At 43.3% G+C, this 20,828-nt stretch overlaps 2 protein-coding genes across 2 annotated transcripts; both read left to right on the top strand.

The window, feature by feature from the left end:
- The first annotated feature begins 11,069 nt into the window (after window positions 1-11,069).
- LOC119332515 (protein GLUTAMINE DUMPER 1-like) lies at window positions 11,070-12,263 on the top strand. Its single transcript, XM_037605694.1, has one exon. It carries the CDS (start codon window positions 11,092-11,094, stop codon window positions 11,848-11,850), a length of 759 nt encoding a protein of 252 aa, XP_037461591.1. The 5' UTR covers window positions 11,070-11,091; the 3' UTR covers window positions 11,851-12,263.
- Window positions 12,264-15,102: 2,839 nt separating this feature from the next.
- Window positions 15,103-16,186, top strand: LOC119330660 (protein GLUTAMINE DUMPER 1-like). Its single transcript, XM_037603777.1, has one exon. The coding sequence runs from the start codon at window positions 15,173-15,175 to the stop codon at window positions 15,779-15,781; it is 609 nt and encodes a 202-aa protein (XP_037459674.1). The 5' UTR covers window positions 15,103-15,172; the 3' UTR covers window positions 15,782-16,186.
- The last annotated feature ends 4,642 nt before the right edge of the window (window positions 16,187-20,828 follow it).

Genomic DNA, 20,828 nt, shown 5'->3' with positions numbered 1-20,828 from the left:
CCCCTGCAATCAGCGCCCGTAACATGTGAGCGAGCACATGGAAGCATTGCATGCTTGATCAAAATAAAGCAGGCCCGCGCGTGAGCTTGTTCCCTTCCATCCATCGAAGAAAGCCAAATTAAGTAATCAACTAGTGCTGCGTACGTGCGTACGTATGTACCAATTGGGTCCTGCGAGAGTGGAGCGAAAAAGGGGTTGGAATCCACCCACCCATCGATCATGATGCACCATGGCAAAGTAAAACCAAAGGGAGATGCCACACTTGAGAGAATGGATTGAGGTGCCGTGGACGCGTTGGTAGAGCCTATGATTAATCATGGATACTCCATTAGGGTCGGATACTTGCCGTTTTGGCTACGTACGTAGTACTGATGGCACCAGATATTAACATAGTTTATTGATTGATGCTCCAGCAGGCCATTACTCACTCCTAAGCGATATGAATTACTTCATCCATCCCATAATATAAGATCATTGTGCAAACTAAAACAGCTTGGAAAACGATCTTATATGGGTGTGGCTAGATCTCGCTCGACTAAGACTTAACGAAGTCTTCATCAAATGACAGGACATATAGAAAAGAAGAAATAATTTTTTAAGAAAATTTTACACGGATCTTCATGTAGAATCTCACGAATAAAGCATCGACTGAGACTTCGTTATGTCTCAATCGATTGACATTTAGCAATCCCGGTCTTATATTGTGGGATGGAAGAAGTAATATATAGTTTGATGTGCTCGAGAAAAGAAAAATAGGTGCACAAATAGCAATGCTATACATACCTACGAAAAATATTTGCCCGATCTTTGTACGACACTTAACATCAGCCATCCATCATGTTTTTAGTTTAAGCTACATGATCTGATTGCATCAACATCAGACTAAAAAGCATTATGAACCGACCATGCTTGAACTTTCCAGAACCATTTAGTATGAACCCTATTCTAGGATTGGGCGTGGTTTTGCATTTCAAGCTTTTCAAGGAATATGAATAATTCAGAGAACACTCCCGATAGAACATTAAAAAAATCTGGCATGTGAAAAAAATATAAGAGACCAAGAGGTATTGTCATTTTCGTATTGATGAGATTTTTTTTTTGCCTTTTTTCTCTACATCTTGAATTTTCAGTTCAAATTTGGCCAGAAAAATCAAACCATATGCCTTTGAAATGCCTGCAAAAAATGACCTAATGTTTTCCTAGAATACTCAGGTAGTTAGTTAGATTCACTAAAATGTTTCTATTTTTTCTGCTCATTTTGCATTTCTATTTCAACTTTGCCAGAAATATGTGAAAACATTCAAATCTCATAACAACAGAAGATGATTTAAAAAATCTCATTAGATTTCGGTAATTAGTTTGATTTACTAGAGAATTTCCAGTCTTTTATGTTCAATTTGAATACCTAGTTCAAACCAACATAATTAAGAACATTCAAATTTCATATATGGTTCGCCAGATGACTCTGAATTATTGCCGTGATCGCCATCGATATTAGTTCCAATCCATACGTATCCTTGCTTCTAGCAACAAAATATGTACACAGTGGCCTTCCGTATGCATCTACGATGGCACACACGAGTCTCTACGTGTACTGTTGCAGCGGGAGCCGTTCTCAAAGAGCTCACTGCACACAAGACATTGTAATGTTGAGCTCACATGAATGGAAAAGAGGCATGCATTTGTACTGAGCTAGCTAATCCACATACACATTGGTGATATATGAACGTACCATGACGTACTAGAAAACGTACATTGGGGTTTGTGTGTGCACACTCAAGACATATTGCACCCCCTTTTCTCCCGTGCAATCATGCATGTTGTACAAAATACTGACCTACTAGCCGCTCGGGACCATCACACTTATGCTGTGGATAAGCTCACACCAAGCTATAGTGCAACAGAACCATTTTTTCGTAGAACTTTCTATGAGCGTTCATATATATCCTGTTTCCATGAGGCAGGAAAAGCACCTTTCTGATTAGTTGATGCACTGTGTGCGTTAATGTCCCATACTTAATGAGAGAGATGGATACTCCCTAGCAAAAAGTGGTTTATGAGGGAATATATGTTTTGATTAGAAAGCATGCTTAAAGGAGCACTACACTAACAAGTAGAGTAATTAATCCAGGGAGTAGTAACGTTCTATTGGCCACGCTTTGGGCCCTCCAGCCGCTCAATAGTCTGTCACGCTAAGCTACCTCTAGGCTAACTAAAGCTTGCAGACGTAATCCACATTCATTAGGCGATGGTAAAGCTCCACTGAGTGATTGATTTAGCTAGTTAACCGAATGCTCATGGATAAGGACACGGCTTGTGAATTAATTGTAGTAGTTAACAACTTGTGCGATTTGTTAATTTCAGCTAAACTTTGTGACGATGCTCTACCCATATAAATCCACCTATCTTGATCTGATTGTTGTGTGCGATATTTTTTACAGTATCTAAAGTTAAAGGGAAGATCCTACAAATGTGCCGGTACAAATTCATGTGTTTGGTAATGAGGCTATCACGTGTAAAAATCTAGTTATTTAGCCTAGCTAGAAATATTCGCCAATGATTATGGTTAACTAGTCGTCCACCCGTGCCTTCGCACGAGCTAGTTATCTAAAATTCCATTGCTATATGTACCCTTTGATTAATTAAGTGGGTTACTTGTATTATCCATTCTACTGGTAGTAGCTACTTCAAAGATAATTTTATAAAAAAATGTTATTACCATGTTAATCAAGAATAAGACATTATAATATGTTAAGATGTAAAAATAAGTATTTTAATGTGAGAATGCATAAAAATGATTCCTCTAGGTAAAAAATTCATGAACTCTTACCAAATATATGTATTACGAGGATAAACTCCGAAACCAATGGAAGCTATATGAGTTACATAATTATTTGGTATTTTCAGGGATTATATTTCAACAATCGATATCCGCATGCACTTAAGACAAAACGAACGATAAAACTCTACCAACGTTAACACTTCATTGAGAGATGGATCATTGTTACACATTTCATAATCATCCCATCAATGTAGAGGAAGAAATTGTTTGTTCAATCCCTTGTCAAGATTAATTAGAGAATACCCTCCTTTCTTCCATTATATCTGAGTGGCTATATACATATATTTCATGATATGAGAATGGAAATACATATATGCAAGACCATATTTTTCTTCTTAAAGAAAGAGAAATAAAGGCTGAACTTTAACTACTCGCGATGGGTGTCTAGTAAAGCTGGTGGCAACATGACGTCAAAATAACATGTCTAACCATTTATGTTTACACTACATAAAAAATGAAAAAAAAGAAGAGTTGCAACAACTGTTTATCCTAGACTCTAATTTCTCAATGTCATTTAATAGAATGAAAATTTATTGTTCTTTGGCATAATGTCATGACTTTTTTTAACATAATTTGCAGTCTACGTAACATGTGTTTGGTATATAATAAACAGTAGTTGTAACCCCTTGTAACATTACTATACAAAACTGTTGTTGTAACTCCTTGTAATGCTGTAACAACTTGTAACGGTCATAGTAATCTTGGAGTCTACTCCCTCTGTAAATAATTATAAGAGCATTTAGATCACTATTTTAATGATCTAAGCGCACTTATATTTCTTTACAGAGAGAGTACTTAACATGTGTTTGGTATATACTTGGTTTCCGTTTGTTAATCAATATCTTATTTTTGTTGCTTAAGTTGATTATCATCCACCATAATGCCAAACACATGTTAAGTAGGAAAAAAAATCATTCCCTCAGTCATGGACTTGAGAGGCTTTGTATCCGACTTCTCTTAAAAATTTACAATGATCGTTGTTGCGACCATGACGATGACGAAGCAAGTTAGTTGTTCCTCTTTGACATAATCCTGTACAAAGCGAACTCCATCTGTATTAATCAATTAGCAATGCATTAATGTACAAAGTAGGTAGCTAGCTAAAATCGATTGATGGATTTTGGCAACATACAACACAAAGCGCTCGTACGCAGAGTCCCTGTATTGATTATAGGCTTGAGTACTACTTGGATATATACCTGTATATAAAGTACACATGTGCATCCATGAAAGTGATGATGTTTATTGTATGGATATCAATCTGGCATTGTGTAGTCTGCGATTGAAGCAGCTTCTTGGCCGCGATGTATCTTGTGCTGCAATGGATGGGGCTCTTCTTCCTACACAATGGCGCAGCAGCGGCCAGGTACAGGCGCAACTGTAATCACCATAGTACGTCGATGGATGGCACTGGCGGCGACGGCATCACGGTCTTTGCGGGATGTCGCTGCGTATAGGTCGAGAAAATCAGGAGAACCGGTCCCGCAAGACTCTGCAACGTTGTTAGTTAGCATTCATATTTTTCTGTTAGCCGAGGAGTAGATAGATTCCTTTTTCTCGCAAAAAAGAAATCTATCTACTCCTCGCAAAAAAAATCTAGATAGATTATTTTTTCCTGCAAAAAAATATCTATCTACTCCTCGCAAAAAAAGTCGAGATAGATTGACAGGGAGTTATTTTCTCTTCTATTGTTCTGTTAGCCGAGTAGTAGATAGTTTTTTTCCGGGTGAGTAGATAGATTAACACAGGAGTTCTTTTCCCTTCTGCTTTTAAATCATTTTTTGCCCAGTATTTTATCAGTCGATCTACACCGTAATAATTTGGTCCCATCAGATTAATGGTTCATAAAATCTGATTAACGTAAGAATTTCTTGAAAGTCTAGAATTAGTATAGGCATCAAAACATGCTGATATGTGCTCTAATGATAGAACAATAAATCATGGCATGACCTTGCTAATCAAACTATGCATACGGCTCATTCTACATGGAAAAATGATAAAACAACATGCATGCTATTGAGTACTTGTACTTTGATAAAGAAAATTCACTGTGCAGCATATGAGGACACACTTTCTCTAGAATACCTAGAAAAAGGACTGCTCATGTTATGGTTGTTAACATGGAATTTTATTCAAAGCCTCCGACCTGCAGTCAAGTAACACACGTACATGGAGTTTGTTCAAAGCATATCTGCACATGTGTTGTTGGTGAACAACCAAGTAAGATAAATTTGTTCTCATAAAAAGAAGATAGTTCCGTAGTTTGTCTTAAATTGTAAACAAAGGATCGAACTCACCCTTGATCGACAAATTTCGACAAAAGGAAAAACTTAAAGAACAGTAAGCCTGAATGCAGATTATAAAGGAGACAACCCTATTTTCTCTCTGGTTCTCATTCTGGTCCTTGCCCTGGTCGATCCAAGAAAGGTGCATGCTTATTTAGAAGTAGAAAAGATGTATGTGGTTGTTCTAGCGTATGTAGGGCCGTACACTAAGGACGATGAATGGCCTGGCGACCGGCAGCCGGAGGGTTGGGCCCGAGTGGAGATGGACGGGTAGAGAGGAAACACTTGGCCACGTTGTCTGCTGAGACAACACACGCTAGGGCGCTAAAGTGCCCAGATTAAGGAACGGAACAGGCAGATTTGCACAACATCAGGCAACCATTGACACGTCTACATCTTCGAAACTTGAATGGTCTGGTATTAAGAACTAAATTAGCCCACTGCAGATTGCAGTCTGCTCGGCCATATGGAAGCTGAGGAGATTTGAAGGACCTTTATCATCAAATCGCGGGAACAGCCAACTCGAGAGATAATCTGGGGAAGGGATGACAGAATTAAAGACAAACTCCTCTTTTTGATCCTTCTCCAAATGTCTGAGATATAAGATGTTAAACCGGATGCATTGGAACTAATGGAAACAGATCAAGAAAAACTGAAAATTTAATCCACAACACACATATGCAATAGTGTTTATCATCATCTGCATGCATTCGTATTTGCAGTCCATTGGGATGTATCTAGAATATCTGAAATAAAATCATATGTAGTAAAACCCTTTCTTGTATATGATATTTCCTCAGTATTCAAGAATAAGTGTCTAATTCTCTCCAGAAAAGAACAATAATATTAATATGATTCATTGGAAAGATACTATTAGAGGTCTTCACAACAGTGTCTAATTCTCTCCAGAAAAGAACAATAATATTAATGTGATTCACCTTAAGTACCTTGGCGCTTGCCCAGAATTCAGGCCCTAATATTTTAATTTGGCTCACCTTACGTATTATGAGGCTAGCGCGGAATTAAGGACAAACTCTTCTTTCTGATCATTCTCAAATGAATGAGACATAAGATTCTCAACTGGATGCTTTGGAACTAATCAAATCATATCAGGAAGAATTCAAAACTTAATGCACACATTCTGGATCTGGCAAGCATCCGTATTTGCACGATCCGTTGGGCTCTGCCTTACAGAAATTTCTTCTGCAATATCTTTTCTGCTATCAGATTTCAGCAGCTCATATTTACTCGTACTGAAATTTCTTCTGCAATTTTCTTTGAGCAACCAGAATAGATCGTCTCATATATATTAACTCTTTTCCAAACCCATATTAACTGCGAGCTGCATGAGCCTTCCTGTTATTGTACAAATATTTCTTCCAGCAACCACGTCACGCCATATCATATAACATGTTATCTTCTGAAACCACCTCTTGCTTGAAGTAAATCTGCTTTCACATTAACCACTGGAAACCAATCGCGTTTTACTTCCATGTTTTCCCCTTTCATGGACATCATCTTCTTCATGTCTTGCATCAAGATGATTATTTATGCACTTCCTTTAATTAGCACCATCTACACCATGTGCTCGTCCCTGGACCCCAACGGAAACTTCAGATGAAGCCATCCAGATGATGTTAATACAATTTTGAAATCATCCTAGACTGGGATTTTTAATTCTGGAGAATACATCAAACATTAGCATCGGGCCAGCAATAAACCAACACATTGTTCAGAGTCACCTTATTTATGCAAGATGGTTGGTGTCTTCTAAGCTAGATGGCTGGTGTCTCCTAGCTCTTCTGCTTCAAGAATCCGGTAGTGATCACGTCAACATCCGTCCAAAAGCCGCACGCCAGCGACCACCGCTGCTGCTCTTCCCCATCAAGATTCAAGAAGACCAAGTACCAGGCAACTCGAATTCAAAAAAACCCGGAAAAGGTGCAGGCGAGATAGCCTCACAGCAGAACCTGGAAGCCTGCACCACCTAGCGACAACGCAAAAGGAGAGGAGAACGATTCCTCCTAGATCGAATTATTAGGGGCGCCATCAATGGGATAAGATGGCTTGGCCAAGGGGGCATGAACGGAGAAGGGCATGAGTAGATAAAGGAGATGGGGGCCGGCGTATACCTTTGGTAGAAGAGACCATGTATGTTACGTATGGGAAAGGAAATAGGTTAGAGTTCGGGAAGGCTGTTTTTTTTTTAACAATTGAAGCTAACTTTTTTTGGATGACAAAGGCAAAGATAACTTCATGCGTAATGGGTCTGAGAATAAAAGGGTGCGTGATGTCATAGATGGGTGATTTTTTTTCAACTATAAATCAGAGATATAATGGTCTAAACCCAGAATTACATGGCTTAATCTACACCGTTATAACTCGTCCCCACCAGATAAACGGCTTGTAAATTCTAATTAACTTGGTAATTTCTAGGGAGTCTGTAATTAGTATAGGTATAGATAGATAGATAGATAGAGAGATAGATAGATAGATAGATATAGATAGATAGATAGATAGATATAGAGGTATAGATAGATAGATAGATAGATAGATAGGGTAGTACTAATATTACCATCAACATCGGGACACATCCCCAAAGCTCCCTTTTATTGCTACTAACATATCTATGACTTTTTTATTAATTTAAGTCAAGGAAATAAGGACGATGCACGTCCGGCCTAAACCATATCATGAACTTGCATTTTGTTTCTGGTTTGGACTTGGAGTCACCCTATAATAAGCCCAGAACGCAATTATTCTTGTACAGTCCTACATGATCTCCCCTCCCGTGTATTCGCGTCTACAGGTATCCACACACAGGCGACAATCAATTAATTTTCTTAATCCCTTGAAACAAACCTACGACAAATATGATTGTACCACAATTAAGGAATCTTCTTAGAGTTGTATAGAATACTAATTACATCATAAGATCTCCCCACCAAGAGAAAAGACACAAGGCCAAACTATTCATTCATTAAGCAAATGGCACTACTAGAAAAAGGGCTGCTAGTGGCGCACATGTTTTCGCTACTAATGGCGCACTACAGGTGCGCCACTAGTGGCGCACCACGCAGGAGTGCGCCATTAGTAGTAAACTTTTTTCAAATTTATTTTTAATTTTTTTTTCAAATTTATTTCAAAAAAAATCAATTTTATTTTATTCTTAATCTCGGGTCAATATGCTTAATCTCAGGTCAAATCACACTCTGTGGTCAAACTTTCCGGAAGGTCACTCATCCTCACAATACTCCAGCCCGAGCACGCTTAACTTCGTAGTTCTATCCAACCCCAGCACCACCTCACTTCACTGACACTTGTTGATATATCTATCATATCAATCCTATTAAACCTTGCTGATGTCTAGGACTTAGTTCATGAGTATGATGAAATTTTGAAAAAATATTTCAAACTTCCCGGTCATATTACGTATCATATTTTGAAAAATAATTCAAATTTTTTTTCGAAACCAATTTTTTTTCTGTTACTAGTGGCGCACCTAGCATACGGTGCGCCACTAGTAAGTTTGAATTTTTTTGCCTCCGGATCTTAAAAGCCCCGTAAATTTTTTTCTGTTAGGTTTTTGGGAATTTTGAAAATGTTTAACTTTTAATGGGGATTTTGAAAATGTTAAATTTGGATGTAACTTTTCGAGTAGATGATTTTTCATATAGAAAACTTTTTATCCGAGTTCGTATGCAAAAGTTATGCCCATTTTACAAATTCGAGAGAGATTTTGCAAATAAAGTCGAAATTCATATTTGTAAATTTTCCCAACAACTAGACCACATATCACACGGGAAACTTATTTTCTTTTATTTTTTGACATTTTCATCAATTTTTTTATTTTGTTAAACTGAAAAGGCGGTCCACGGGGGGAGAGGGGTGCATTCGGTGGAAGTTTTGGGCCAAGTTAGTAATGGCGCACCGTGGGAGTGGTGGTGCGCCATTACTGGTTTTGAAAAAAAAACAAATTCTGATTTTTTTTTTGAAAAAAACTTAGTAATGGCGCACCAGTTGACAGTGCGCCATTACTAGTGCGCACTGTCCACTAGTGCGCCATTACTAGTTTTAAAAAAATAAAAAAATTGAAAAAAATTACTAGTGGCGCACCGTGAATGTGGTGCGCCATTACTAGTTTAACTAGTAATGGCGCACTATCCACTGATGCGCCATTACTAGTTTTGAAAAAAATAAAAAAAATTATTACTAATGGCGCATCATGGATGTGGTGCGCCATTAGTATTTGGACACTAATGGCGCACCTACACATGGTGCGCCATTAGTATATACTAATAGCTCACCACATGTCTGGTGCGCCATTAGTGGCCATATCATCTATAGCCTTTTTCCTAATAGTGTGGGTACCACATAATTAAGTAGGTTCCAGCTTAAGTTTTGTTTTTGCATGGAATTTATTCAGCAACACGTTTGGTAGAATCAAGGCCAAACTATACACAACCCCACAGCATAGGAAACTTCTACTGTTCTAATTAATGTAGTTGTAGTGACTAGTGCATGAATGGTTGGTCCACCCAATGTTATATGTTTCCTAGTTACTTGAATCCTACCTAATATACCTGCCAATTTAATTTTGGCTAATTCTTGAATACCTAAATTTTTATAGATCTTAGTTAACCAAAAGCATCACTTAAACCAAAATTGAAGTACTGAAAGCACACAGCTGCAGCAAAATTTATGTGATTTCTAGGCAATAAGTTATATATATGGAAGCAATATTTGGAATGGTCGGGTGTTGATCCAAAGATCTGGCTGATATTTAATCAATTTTTATGTAACTAATAAGTAGACAAATCTACCAACTAATGGATGCTTGTCCAATATGAACCAATGTGTCATCGTCATATGGCATCGACTGGATCCTCTGAAACCGTTTCTCTCATTTTAGAAGTACCATGATTTGCTCTAAACGTAAACCATTTCCTTGCACCCGCAAAGTACTTCTGGATTAATACGAAGGAGTATTTGAATTATTTTTTTATGAATCGCTTCTATTTGTGACCGAGGAATATAATGCTTGTTGATTTCTTAGCACCAACTAGTTAATACAAAAGCCTTAGCCAGGAGGCAAATGGGAAACACGCTTCATCATCTCCATCTACTAGTATCCACGTATTTCACACGCACAACATAATTAGTTAACTTTATTAACTCTATAAAACAAATTTGATACAGATATAGTGACCCCATAATTTAGGAATCTTGTTAGATATCTATAAGAAAACTAAGAGCAAGATAAGTTATTTAATCATCTCCCTCAAGAACAAAAGAATGCCCAAGGCCACTATTCAATAACCAAGCAAACGGGTACATGATAAGCAGGTTTCGGCTTAAGCTTTCTTTATGTGCGTGGAATTTATGCACCAACAGATGTGGTAGAATCAAGGCCAAGCCCAAGGCCAAACTACTCACAATCTTGTAGCAAAGGAAACTTCTAAAGTTCTATTACTTACTATAGTTGCAGTGGCTAGTGCATAAATGATTGCTCCACCCAACACAACATACATGGCAACGTAATTAACATTTTTGCTAATTCTCAATCTCAAATGCCTAATTTTTATTAATCGTAGTCAGCTAAGAGCACATATCACTTAATAAAAAAACTAACGTATTGAAAGCCCTCACCTGTAGCTTAACAAAATGTACGTAACTGCAATTTCTAGCCAATGCACTCCACTACATTTGAAGGAATATTAGAAAAAATGGCCAGAAGATGATCCAAAGCTCTAACTAGGATTTACTGAGGGTTGGTATCAGACCGGCCTTACAATAAGACCCTTAAGTCATGCATGATCTCTCACATGACAAATACACACAAAACATTTCCTGGCGGTTTCGCCTCAAAAAGGGGTGGTATCTAAAACAGAGTACACACCTCCAGAAAAGAATTCGCCCATTGATATTTTTTATTCCTCGGCATCATAAATAAACAATACTCCAATGTTTTGTGAGTATCCACCACATTTCCCACTCACCCCCAAGACAAAAACAAGCACATACACACACACAGGAGAAAAACAGAGCAACAAAGTCATCAGGTGCAACTCCTCTGCTGCGCAACAGACACCAAGACACACCATGAGGCCCGGGGCCGAGTTCGTCACCATGAGCCACCGCGCGGGAGCGCCGACGGCGGCGCCGGGGCATGGGCTGATGAACGGGACGGCGGCGCCGCATTCGACGTGGCAGTCACCGGTGCCGTACCTGTTCGGCGGGCTGGCGGCCATGCTGGGGCTCATCGCCCTGGCGCTGCTCATCCTGGCGTGCTCCTACTGGAAGCTCTCCGGGTACCTCGACGGCGACCGGGACGGCCAGGCGGCGGGGGACGCCGACGGGGAGAAGGGCTCGGCGTCTGGCGCGGCCAGGCCGGCCATGGATTTTCTCGAGCACGTGGTGGTCATCATGGCCGGCGACGAGCGGCCCACGTTCCTCGCCAAGCCGGTCACCAGCCGGGCCGCCGAGGCGGAGCTCGCGGCCGCAACGGCTCCTGAGGCGAGCCCGCGCGCCGGCGACGACGGGCAGGAGAAGAAGGTGGACGAGCAGGGCTGCGAGGTGATCTCGCAGCTCGGAGGCGACCCCGCCGACGCGGCGAGCCGGAGCCGCGACCGCCAAGACGCGGCGAGCCACAGCCATGACAACCACCACCACCATGACCATGAGAGCAGCAGCACGACGGCACTACAAGAAAGCTCGCAATAAAAGCAGCCGCCTTTTGTTCGCTTCAGCTTTCCCTTTTTTGAGGCTGCTTTTCTTCCCCACTCCTTCTTCCTCCTCTAGATTTAGGCTGGGCTGTGTAGATTCTTGGCGTGATTGGTCAAATGAAAATTAACGGAGATATCTACGCGAGACTTGAAAGTTTTGCCAATGGAAAGATATATGGAGCATCATGCTCTGCTCCAGTTACAGCTCTCTGAAGAAATGGACAACACTCCACACCATCATTCCCCATCTTTCGGTAGCTTACAGCACCTTTAAGTTGGAACAAATATTGATTACATTGAAATCCAAAGTGACTTGTACTGGGGGACAAGAATGAGCACTGATTGAATTCAGATTCTTTGCTTTTTGTAAATGCAGCTGTCCTGCAGCAAATCAGCAGTCCCACATGCTCAAGCAACGTAGGGATGGCACCAGGTCCGTCGGCCCACGGGCCCAGCACTCACTGCACATTTTTTTCTCTGGATAAAAAGGTGGGCCATGGTCCAAAACTTGTTCAAGAAACAAACAAGGCGGCATGAAGCAAGCCTCGTCCAGGATACAACACTCACTGCACATGACAAAAAATGAAAGCATGCCAAAAAAAGAGAAAAAAGAAAGAGGAGCACCGCCGCGACGCCTAGGGCGGCTCAGATGGCACCTCTAGGGAACCGCCACCGGTGCCTCCTCCTCCACCCCTCTTCCCACGTTTCCGACGGTGCACCGCCGAGCAAACCACGTGGTCAGTGATGGTGGGACCATTGTTTTTGGTCGGACGTGGAGGATTCCCCGGCGCGGGCAAGCGGGCCCTACAAGCCATCGAGATTTTGCGGTCTCCCCGATGGCCCCACGTAGGCGCTCCGTGGAAGATGTCGCGGTGACGCGGGATCAAGCATCCGGTTCTGCGGGTGCGTGTCATGCCACATCAGCGGTTCGTTGGCCACGTTTAGCGGTGCATCACGTCACTGCATATGGCTTCCGCCGCAATTGGTACTACGTAAGGTAGAACCGTAGCACAGTTATAGTATCAATAACTATTAAGCAATCTTTGGAGTTGTATGAAAAGTAATTACATCATAAGAAAATTGATGTCCTTCCATCATGGAACAAAATTGAAGTGTTGGAAGCACACAAATACATCGAAAGCTATGTAATTTCTAGGTTGCAAGTTATATATGGAAGCAATATCAAGATAAGAATGATTGGATGTTGAAGTGAAGGTAACTGATAAGTAGACAGCTATATCAACTAATTAATGGATGGTTGCCAAATATGACATTGCCATACAGCATTGATCACGATAATCTGGAACCATTTCGAGTGCTCATTTTAGAACCACAATCTTTGGTTCTAAAATGAAATTGTTCCCATGCATCCACGAAGAACTTCCGGATTAATACAAACTTTGGATTTTCTTTGCTTCTATTTTATGATCGAGCGAAATAAAGCATTGTTGATTTCTTTGCGGCGACGAGTTAATACAAAGCCGGAAGGTAAATGAAAAACACATTTAACAATCCATCTCTACCTCTATCCACATTCCGCACACAAAATCAATTAATTTTTAACTCCTTCCTTGAAAAAAAACTGCACTAATAAAGTAATAATATTGTAACCCCATAATTTAGAAACCTTGTTTATTTCTATTAAAAAATAACAAGATAAAATATTTAATGATCTCCCTCATGAAGCATACTATTCAATAAGAAGGTTGGTAGCTTAAATTTCGTTATGTGCCTGGAATTTATGCACTAACACACGTGGTAGAATCAAGGCCAAACCCAAAGCTAAACTATTCACAACCCCGTGCCAAAGGAAACTTTTGAAGTTCTTAATACTTTAGTTGTAATGACTAGTGCATGGATGATTGATCCATTCAGCGGTCCCTCTTGCCTAACTATTTGAACCCAACACAACATAGCTAATTACTTAGTTAACATTTTTTTTCCAATTCTCAACAGTTTATTTTTATTTTATCTTTGTTAGGTAAAAGCATCAACGCTTGTTGCAAAAGTGAATTACTGAAAGCGCACAACTATAGCAAAATGTACATAATTGAATATTCTAGCCAGTAATTATGTACGAAGCGATATCAGGATAGAGGATGCTTGTAAGTTGATCAAGAAGGTCTGACGGGAATTTAATTAGTATTTAGCAAATTAATGATTAATAACTCCTTAAGTCAGCTTAGTTCACTTCCTTACGAGTGGATGTACAACCCACCCATTGAAGTTCAAGTCCTCACATGCACCGAGTTTGGGTTCTTACTATTGAAAACAAAAAAATGTAGGGTCACCCAAAAAGTAACAACTTATCTAGTCAATTGACGTAATATGAATTGATGCGTCAACAACATATAGCATTGACCCGTATCCTCGGAAGCCGTCTCTAGTGCTCATTCTAGAACTACGATTGCTGGCTCTAAAGATAGTTACATTTATCCGGAGAGAACTTTGCATTAATCTAATGGAAGATCTGGAGAATTTTCGTTACATCTATTCCCTGTTGACTTCTTCTCACCAACTACTTTATGTGAAAATCTAAGCCGCGGAGGGAACTGAATAACATACTTTATATTCCTCATTGCGAAGAATAATCTACAATTCATAACCCCACCCGCATCGCGAAAAAGGGACTCACCTCTCTCCGCCCCTCCTTCCAAGAAAGAACGCACCAGAAGTTGAAACCGTTTCGCCATGACAATCTTACCCCCATATAACCACATTCCCCTCGACCATATCCCACCGGCATTCAACTCGCCTGTTTTGCCTCGCCGTGCTTTTGGACGAAATCACGGATGCGATTACTGGAAGGAGAGTCAAACATCGCTGGCACTGAGTGGATTAAATTAACCAGTTCCTCTACAAACATGGGTATAACGAGAAGTTCTCCCATCGATCGCACCTCCGTTTGTCTGTGACGAAAAAATCACACCATGTTTTCATGATCAGAGGCGGAAACCCTATGCCAAAATAACATGTCATTCGAAAATTGATACTGCCTTTGACATTTGATACGACAACTTGACAGTAAAGGGGTGTATCTCTTGCAAATATCTAGCAACAGAGTTCACAGCTCCAACCAAAAAAAATCCCTTTGGTCTTTTGATATTCCTTGGCGTCACAAATGGACAGTACCCCCTGAATAAATAAATAAATAAATGAAGAATACTGTGGAGTTTTGTAAACATTTCTCCCCACCTCTCCTATAAATACATCCCATTTCCCTCTCACCCCTCCCACACCACCCCCAACACAAACAAGCCAGAGACAGCACAAACTGATCAGGCGCAGCTCCTCTGCTACGCCTTCACACCAACACAGCTATGAGGCCCGGAGCAGAGTTCTTGGCCGTGAGCCGCCTCGCGGGGGCGCCGACGGCGACGGCGCCGCCGCACTCGGCGTGGCAGTCGCCGGTGCCGTACCTCTTCGGCGGGCTGGCGGCCATGCTGGGCCTCATCGCCTTCGCGCTGCTCATCCTCGCCTGCTCCTACTGGAAGCTCTCCGGGTTCCTCGACGGCGCCTCCGATGGCCAGGCGGCGGGCGACGCCGACGGGGAGAAGGCCTCGGCGTCCGGCGCGTCCAAGCCGGCCCCGGATTTCCAGGAGCACGTGGTGGTCATCATGGCCGGCGACGAGCGGCCCACGTTCCTCGCCAAGCCGGTCACCAGCCGGGCCGCCGAGGCGGAGCTCGCGGCCGCAGCGGCGCCTGACGCGAGCGCGCGCGACGGCGAAGGCCAGGAGGAGACGGCGGACGAGCAGGGCGGCGAGGCGAGCTCGCACCCCGGCGCCGACGCGGCGAGCCGGAGCCGTGATCACCACGAAGACGCGGCGGGCCAGAGTGGCGACCATGATCACGACGCGGCGAGCCACCACCACCATGACCAAGACCTCGAGAGCAGCGGCACGACGGCGCTGCAAGAAAGCCGGCAATAAAAGCGGCCGCCAGCCATTCATTCGCTTCAGCTTTCCCTTTTTCCCGGGCAGCTTTTCCTCTCTCCCCACCCCATCATCTTCCTCCTCCCGTCCCGGTGCTGCTAGTGCTAGATTTAGGCTGGAGCGTGTAGTAGATTCTTGGCGTGATTAGTCGGACAGAAACAAAAGAAAATCAATGGAGATATGTATATGAGAAGAAACTTGAGAGCTTTGGCAATCGATCGAAAGCCGCTTTGGCCCCTGAATCTCCGGAACAAGATCACAAGCATCACACCACTCTGCTCCGAAGAAACGGACAGCGGCCCATCCCCATCCACGCCATCGCCCCGGCTCTCTTTCGGTAACTTACAACAACTTTCAGCTGGATTACGATGAGTAGCTGGACTCCATTTGGTTGTATATGCGGAGGAAAGCATATGCAAATCGAACGACTCCACCTCCACTTCCACTTCTCGATTGCACTGCAGCTAGGCCGCCAGCAGTGGCGCTAACGTAAGCGGACACCATGACTTTGTGCGCGCACCAGCTTTGTCGGCCCAGCGCTCACTGAGCATGACACCTCCTTGCTTGTGTGCGAGGGATGCCTATCCGGAAATGGCATTGGCACTTAATGTTAGCCTCCGATCCATATTACTTGTCGCTGAAACGGATGTATTCAGTGCTAGATACATATGTTTCAGTGAAAAATAATATGAATCCGAAGGAGTACTAGTTAAACATAATTTGATACTCGAAAAATAATTAGACGGAATTCTGCTTATCTGGAAATGGCACTGGCACTTAATGTTAGCACTGGTTAAACAGAATTCTGCTTTGGTGTTGATTGGATGGCGGACCGGACCTCTTTCGGTGTGCAATGGAAACGGTACGGCTCAGAAGAAGGAGAGTTCGAGGCTTGCAAGCTAGTAGTACAGGTGTAGTGCCGTGGAACTGCATTTTGGCATGTGTGTGTGCACCTGCCGGTTGATGATCTGGATCGGCGAGCAGCGTGGCAACACGCGTCGGGCAGGTATGAACAGAGCCGGAAAATGCTGGCCTGCTAGCTAGGGTCTACAGGAGCAGGAGACATTGTGATGGACTCTGGTCCATGCATGCAGAGCGCAGTGGGTCTGGCTCATGGACTCATGGTCCAGTCCAATTCTTGCCAAGATGCCAAGCTCATGGCCATGGCAGTCTCCACTCCACGCCATCTTGTCCCCAGCACGTACCAGCAGAGCTGCCAAGTAAGATGAGTGTTTTTCCTCTTACCCCAAATTCTTACATCTTCTGACCGTTGGATGATTTGGAACGAACGGAACGCCGTGTATCTACTGTTAGCCTATTTTGCTTACAAGCATAAACAAGTTTTATCATTTATGCCATTAGTTGTGTCTCACTACTCAGTTTTGTCGTTAGAAGTTACAACTGCTCAAAAATGCCATCGTTTTGTGAGATGCTTGCTCAAAAATATCATTCGATATCTAAAAAATGTCATCGTTCCATTATATGTTTGCTCAAAAATGCCTTTAGAGTATCTACAACCGCAATAGCCAAATCCGGCCCCTTAAATGCCTATGGGCATGCCTCATATTTGCCACTCCGCGTATCCCATATCGGGCGCCTTATATCCATACTACACACCATCATACGTGATCAGACGACGGACAACAAAAATCGTCTGCGAAAGAACACAAGATTGACTGTAAACAGACATTAACAAACTTCGCCACATCCAAAAGATCATAGTACGGCTCAAAAGAAGAACACTTCGATGCTTGCAAGCTACAGCCTACAGGTAGTAGCACACCAGTACAAATAGTACATTTTGGCATGCGTGCATATCGCCCGATTGATGATCTGGATCGGTGAATGAGGTGGCAACACGCGTCGGCCAGGAAAGAACATAGCCAGATAGTCGGAGTCTACAGTGGTACGGGCCATGGTGGTGGTCTCTGGCCTGTCCATGCAGAGCGCGGTGGGTCAGTGCTCAAGACTCGGGCTCATGGTCCAGGCGAAATTTTCGGCATGATGCCAAGCTCATGGCCATGGCTGTCTCCACTCTCCACTCCCCACCACCTTTGTGGCCACCCAATCCTTGCATGTCCAGTGTTTTTCCTTTTTAACCACCCAATCCTTGCATGTCCTGGAGCAGATTCGCTGCGGCTTCGGTTACCGCGACACTGTTGCGCCGAGTGAAACATACGGCATGAGAATTCGTGATTCTGACAGAGAAATGTGATTCACCATGCATTTTTCCCTTTGTTCCCACGCACGACACGGTCTATTCTGCTCCTACTACTTGCCAGGGCATATACAGCACTCCATCCATACGTACGTATTCTGACGAGGGAATAGATCAGATATGGACGGGGAATTCCTATGGACGGATGGGGGGTCCTCTTCCTAGGTTCGTACGTGGCCGGCTTCGCTCCCACTTCCGGCCGGCCGATTCCGACGAGCGCATAACTAGGAACATAGTAGCATTCCCTCTGGAGAAATGTGATTCATGATCCCACTTCTTCCATTTCCCACGCACGATCGGTGCTGCTACTTCTTCCATTTCCCACGCATGATCCCACTTCTCCCATGTTGATCCTTTCCTTCCCATGTACGTGGCCGCCTTCGTTCCCACCTCAGGCAGGCAGGCCGATTCCGACGAGCTAGGAGGATCAACATGGGAGTAGCATTTCTCCGGGCGCGCGGGCGGGGGAATGGAATTTCCGTTGCGCCGGGGATTCGGATATATTCCGCGTTCTCCTAGTGGTGCCGTGCTGTCCCCGGTAGCAGTGGTTGCTTTCTTGCACTAGTGGCCTGAAGGAGTGGCCTACCAGGACCAGGAGTGGCAGCATGCCGGCCTTGTCAGCTGGGTGATGATCCTTCCGGTGAGATGCCTAGCTGCGTTGGGTGCGCGCCTCTTCTCCGTCAACTTGCCGTCGCGGTGGCGGATTTGATTCGGCCGAAAGGGGTCTTCTCCGTCAACCTGCATCCATCGGAGCCGGGTCGGGGTCGCGCAGAGTCTGAAGCTTTTTTATGTTCAAACCTGCAGCAGAAAGTGCATATATGCTTCTCCCCAAGGTAGATGAAGGATTTTTACTCCACTAAATCTTGGTCGGACCTAGCCCAACTCCTAAATCTAACAGAGTAAAAACTAAATTTTCATAAGTTCAACATAGTTTCGGTTTAAACAACCGAAATTCCTCTTTTTTTTGTCGGGGTAAAAAGCAACTGAAATTAGACACATAATATACATATAATCATCCGCCGAAACATAGTGTAATTTTTAAACCTAAGCATGAAATTAAACCTAAAACTAAACATGAATTTAAACTGAACTAAACATCGTCGTCAACCTTGTAGAGGGCGAGCCAATCCGCCCACGACATCCCACCGCCCATGGGGTCCAGCCCTGTGCCGTCGTCGCCGCAGTCGGGGAAGATGTGCTGTCGTTCTTCAATGCCGAAGTCCCCCTTGTTGTTGCCGCAATCATTGCCGCCGTGCTCCTCGTCGTCGGAGGGGATGATGACCTCCCGTCAACCGCGCGCTCCGCGAACATCTTCTTTTCGGCCTCCACCAGCTCGAGGTACCGGTGGCGGAGGTCCGCCATGTACTCCTCATCAGCGGCCTCCGTCGTGATGTGCTCTCTCGCCTCTCGGTCCTCCCTAGCCACTGCCGCACTCACCACACCCGGTGGCGGCGGGTCAAGCTCGATGGGTGCCATCCCTCACGGGAAGTTGAGGCGCACCGCGGCGCCTTTACAGCCTGACCTGCCACTAGTTGTACTCGAGGGCGGCAAGCTGGCCATGTGGAAGGAGCTGAGCCAATGTCTCTTGTGGGTGTCGCAGTAGGTGATCTCCGCGCGCGGGGAGTTCGAGGAAGCTGGCGAGCCGGCCCAATGAGGCCCACATAATCCCATATACATTATGTGGATATATGTGCTGTGAAAATCGAGTTTCTACAACATCTTCCGAGACATACGAAGGTTGAATAGTGTGCACTTCAGCAAGTATTTTTCTAAACGGTGAATAATGCTTGGTAGAGATAAAAGAAAACTTCCCAGCTTCTGCACAGAAAAAAAAACTGAAATTTTAGGTTAAAAACATCGAGAATCAGGAAGAACTTTCTCCAAGTCACATGGTCTTCCGACGACATGGCACAAAGGCTGGACAACAGTCCGCGGATATGAATGAGTACAACAAGTCACGATACAAAATCCGCACATATGGTGGAGCCATTAAAGCAACGGCATCGATGGGAATACCAACACCACGGAAAAAAATTATATGAGACCAGGTCTCATATAAACCAGGTGAGACCCGTTCTGATGGATGACATGTGGCATTCACAAATCACCCTCCAGGAAAAAACAAGCCCCTACCACCAAGTGGGTCCATTATTCTAAAGACCACCTCCTTGGTGATAGCCGCAAGAAGAATGCTGAACATGATCTATTGTGACGAGATCTGAAGGGTTGTATGTGTACAACTTTGAGCTTCTGAAAACCAACACCAACACTCGAAAGGACACCACATCATTAGAAAAGTGGTTGAGAAGCATTTACCAGGAACACCGATGTTGTCATCGATGATGTTGCTAGAATGAACAGGGGCTAAATATAGTAACCTGAAGAAAGGACATACTATCCTAATTGAAAAATGATACCAAATAGATCAAAATCACGATCCTCCAAATGCCGGGGAGACTTTGCTGGAGGAGAACGAACCACAATCGATTGCTAGACCAATCCTGACGGCACATTACGGGTTTTAGCGCTTCTCATGCCCCAAACAAGGATTAGAATTGAGCCAACCCATTATGGGTAGTGTTTTTATTTTCATCCAACCTTTTAGTTTCCTCCTTTTGTTTTGTGTTTCCCTTTTTGCCTCTTTTCATTCTCTGGTTTTTTCCTTTTGGGCGGGAAATAGACAGTACATTCTCTAAATTGTAGGGATACTAATCTAGTTGTGCACGGACATTTTTCTGAATTCTGAAGTTTTTTTTTTTGAGAACCTGAACAGTTTTCTGGTGAACATAAGGTTTTTGTTAAATACGTGATTATTTTCTTTAAACA

The sequence above is a fragment of the Triticum dicoccoides genome, chromosome 7A (assembly GCF_002162155.2).
Source record: "Triticum dicoccoides isolate Atlit2015 ecotype Zavitan chromosome 7A, WEW_v2.0, whole genome shotgun sequence".
NCBI classification, from domain to species: Eukaryota; Viridiplantae; Streptophyta; class Magnoliopsida; order Poales; family Poaceae; genus Triticum; species Triticum dicoccoides.
This window is presented reverse-complemented; position numbering and strand designations above follow the sequence as displayed.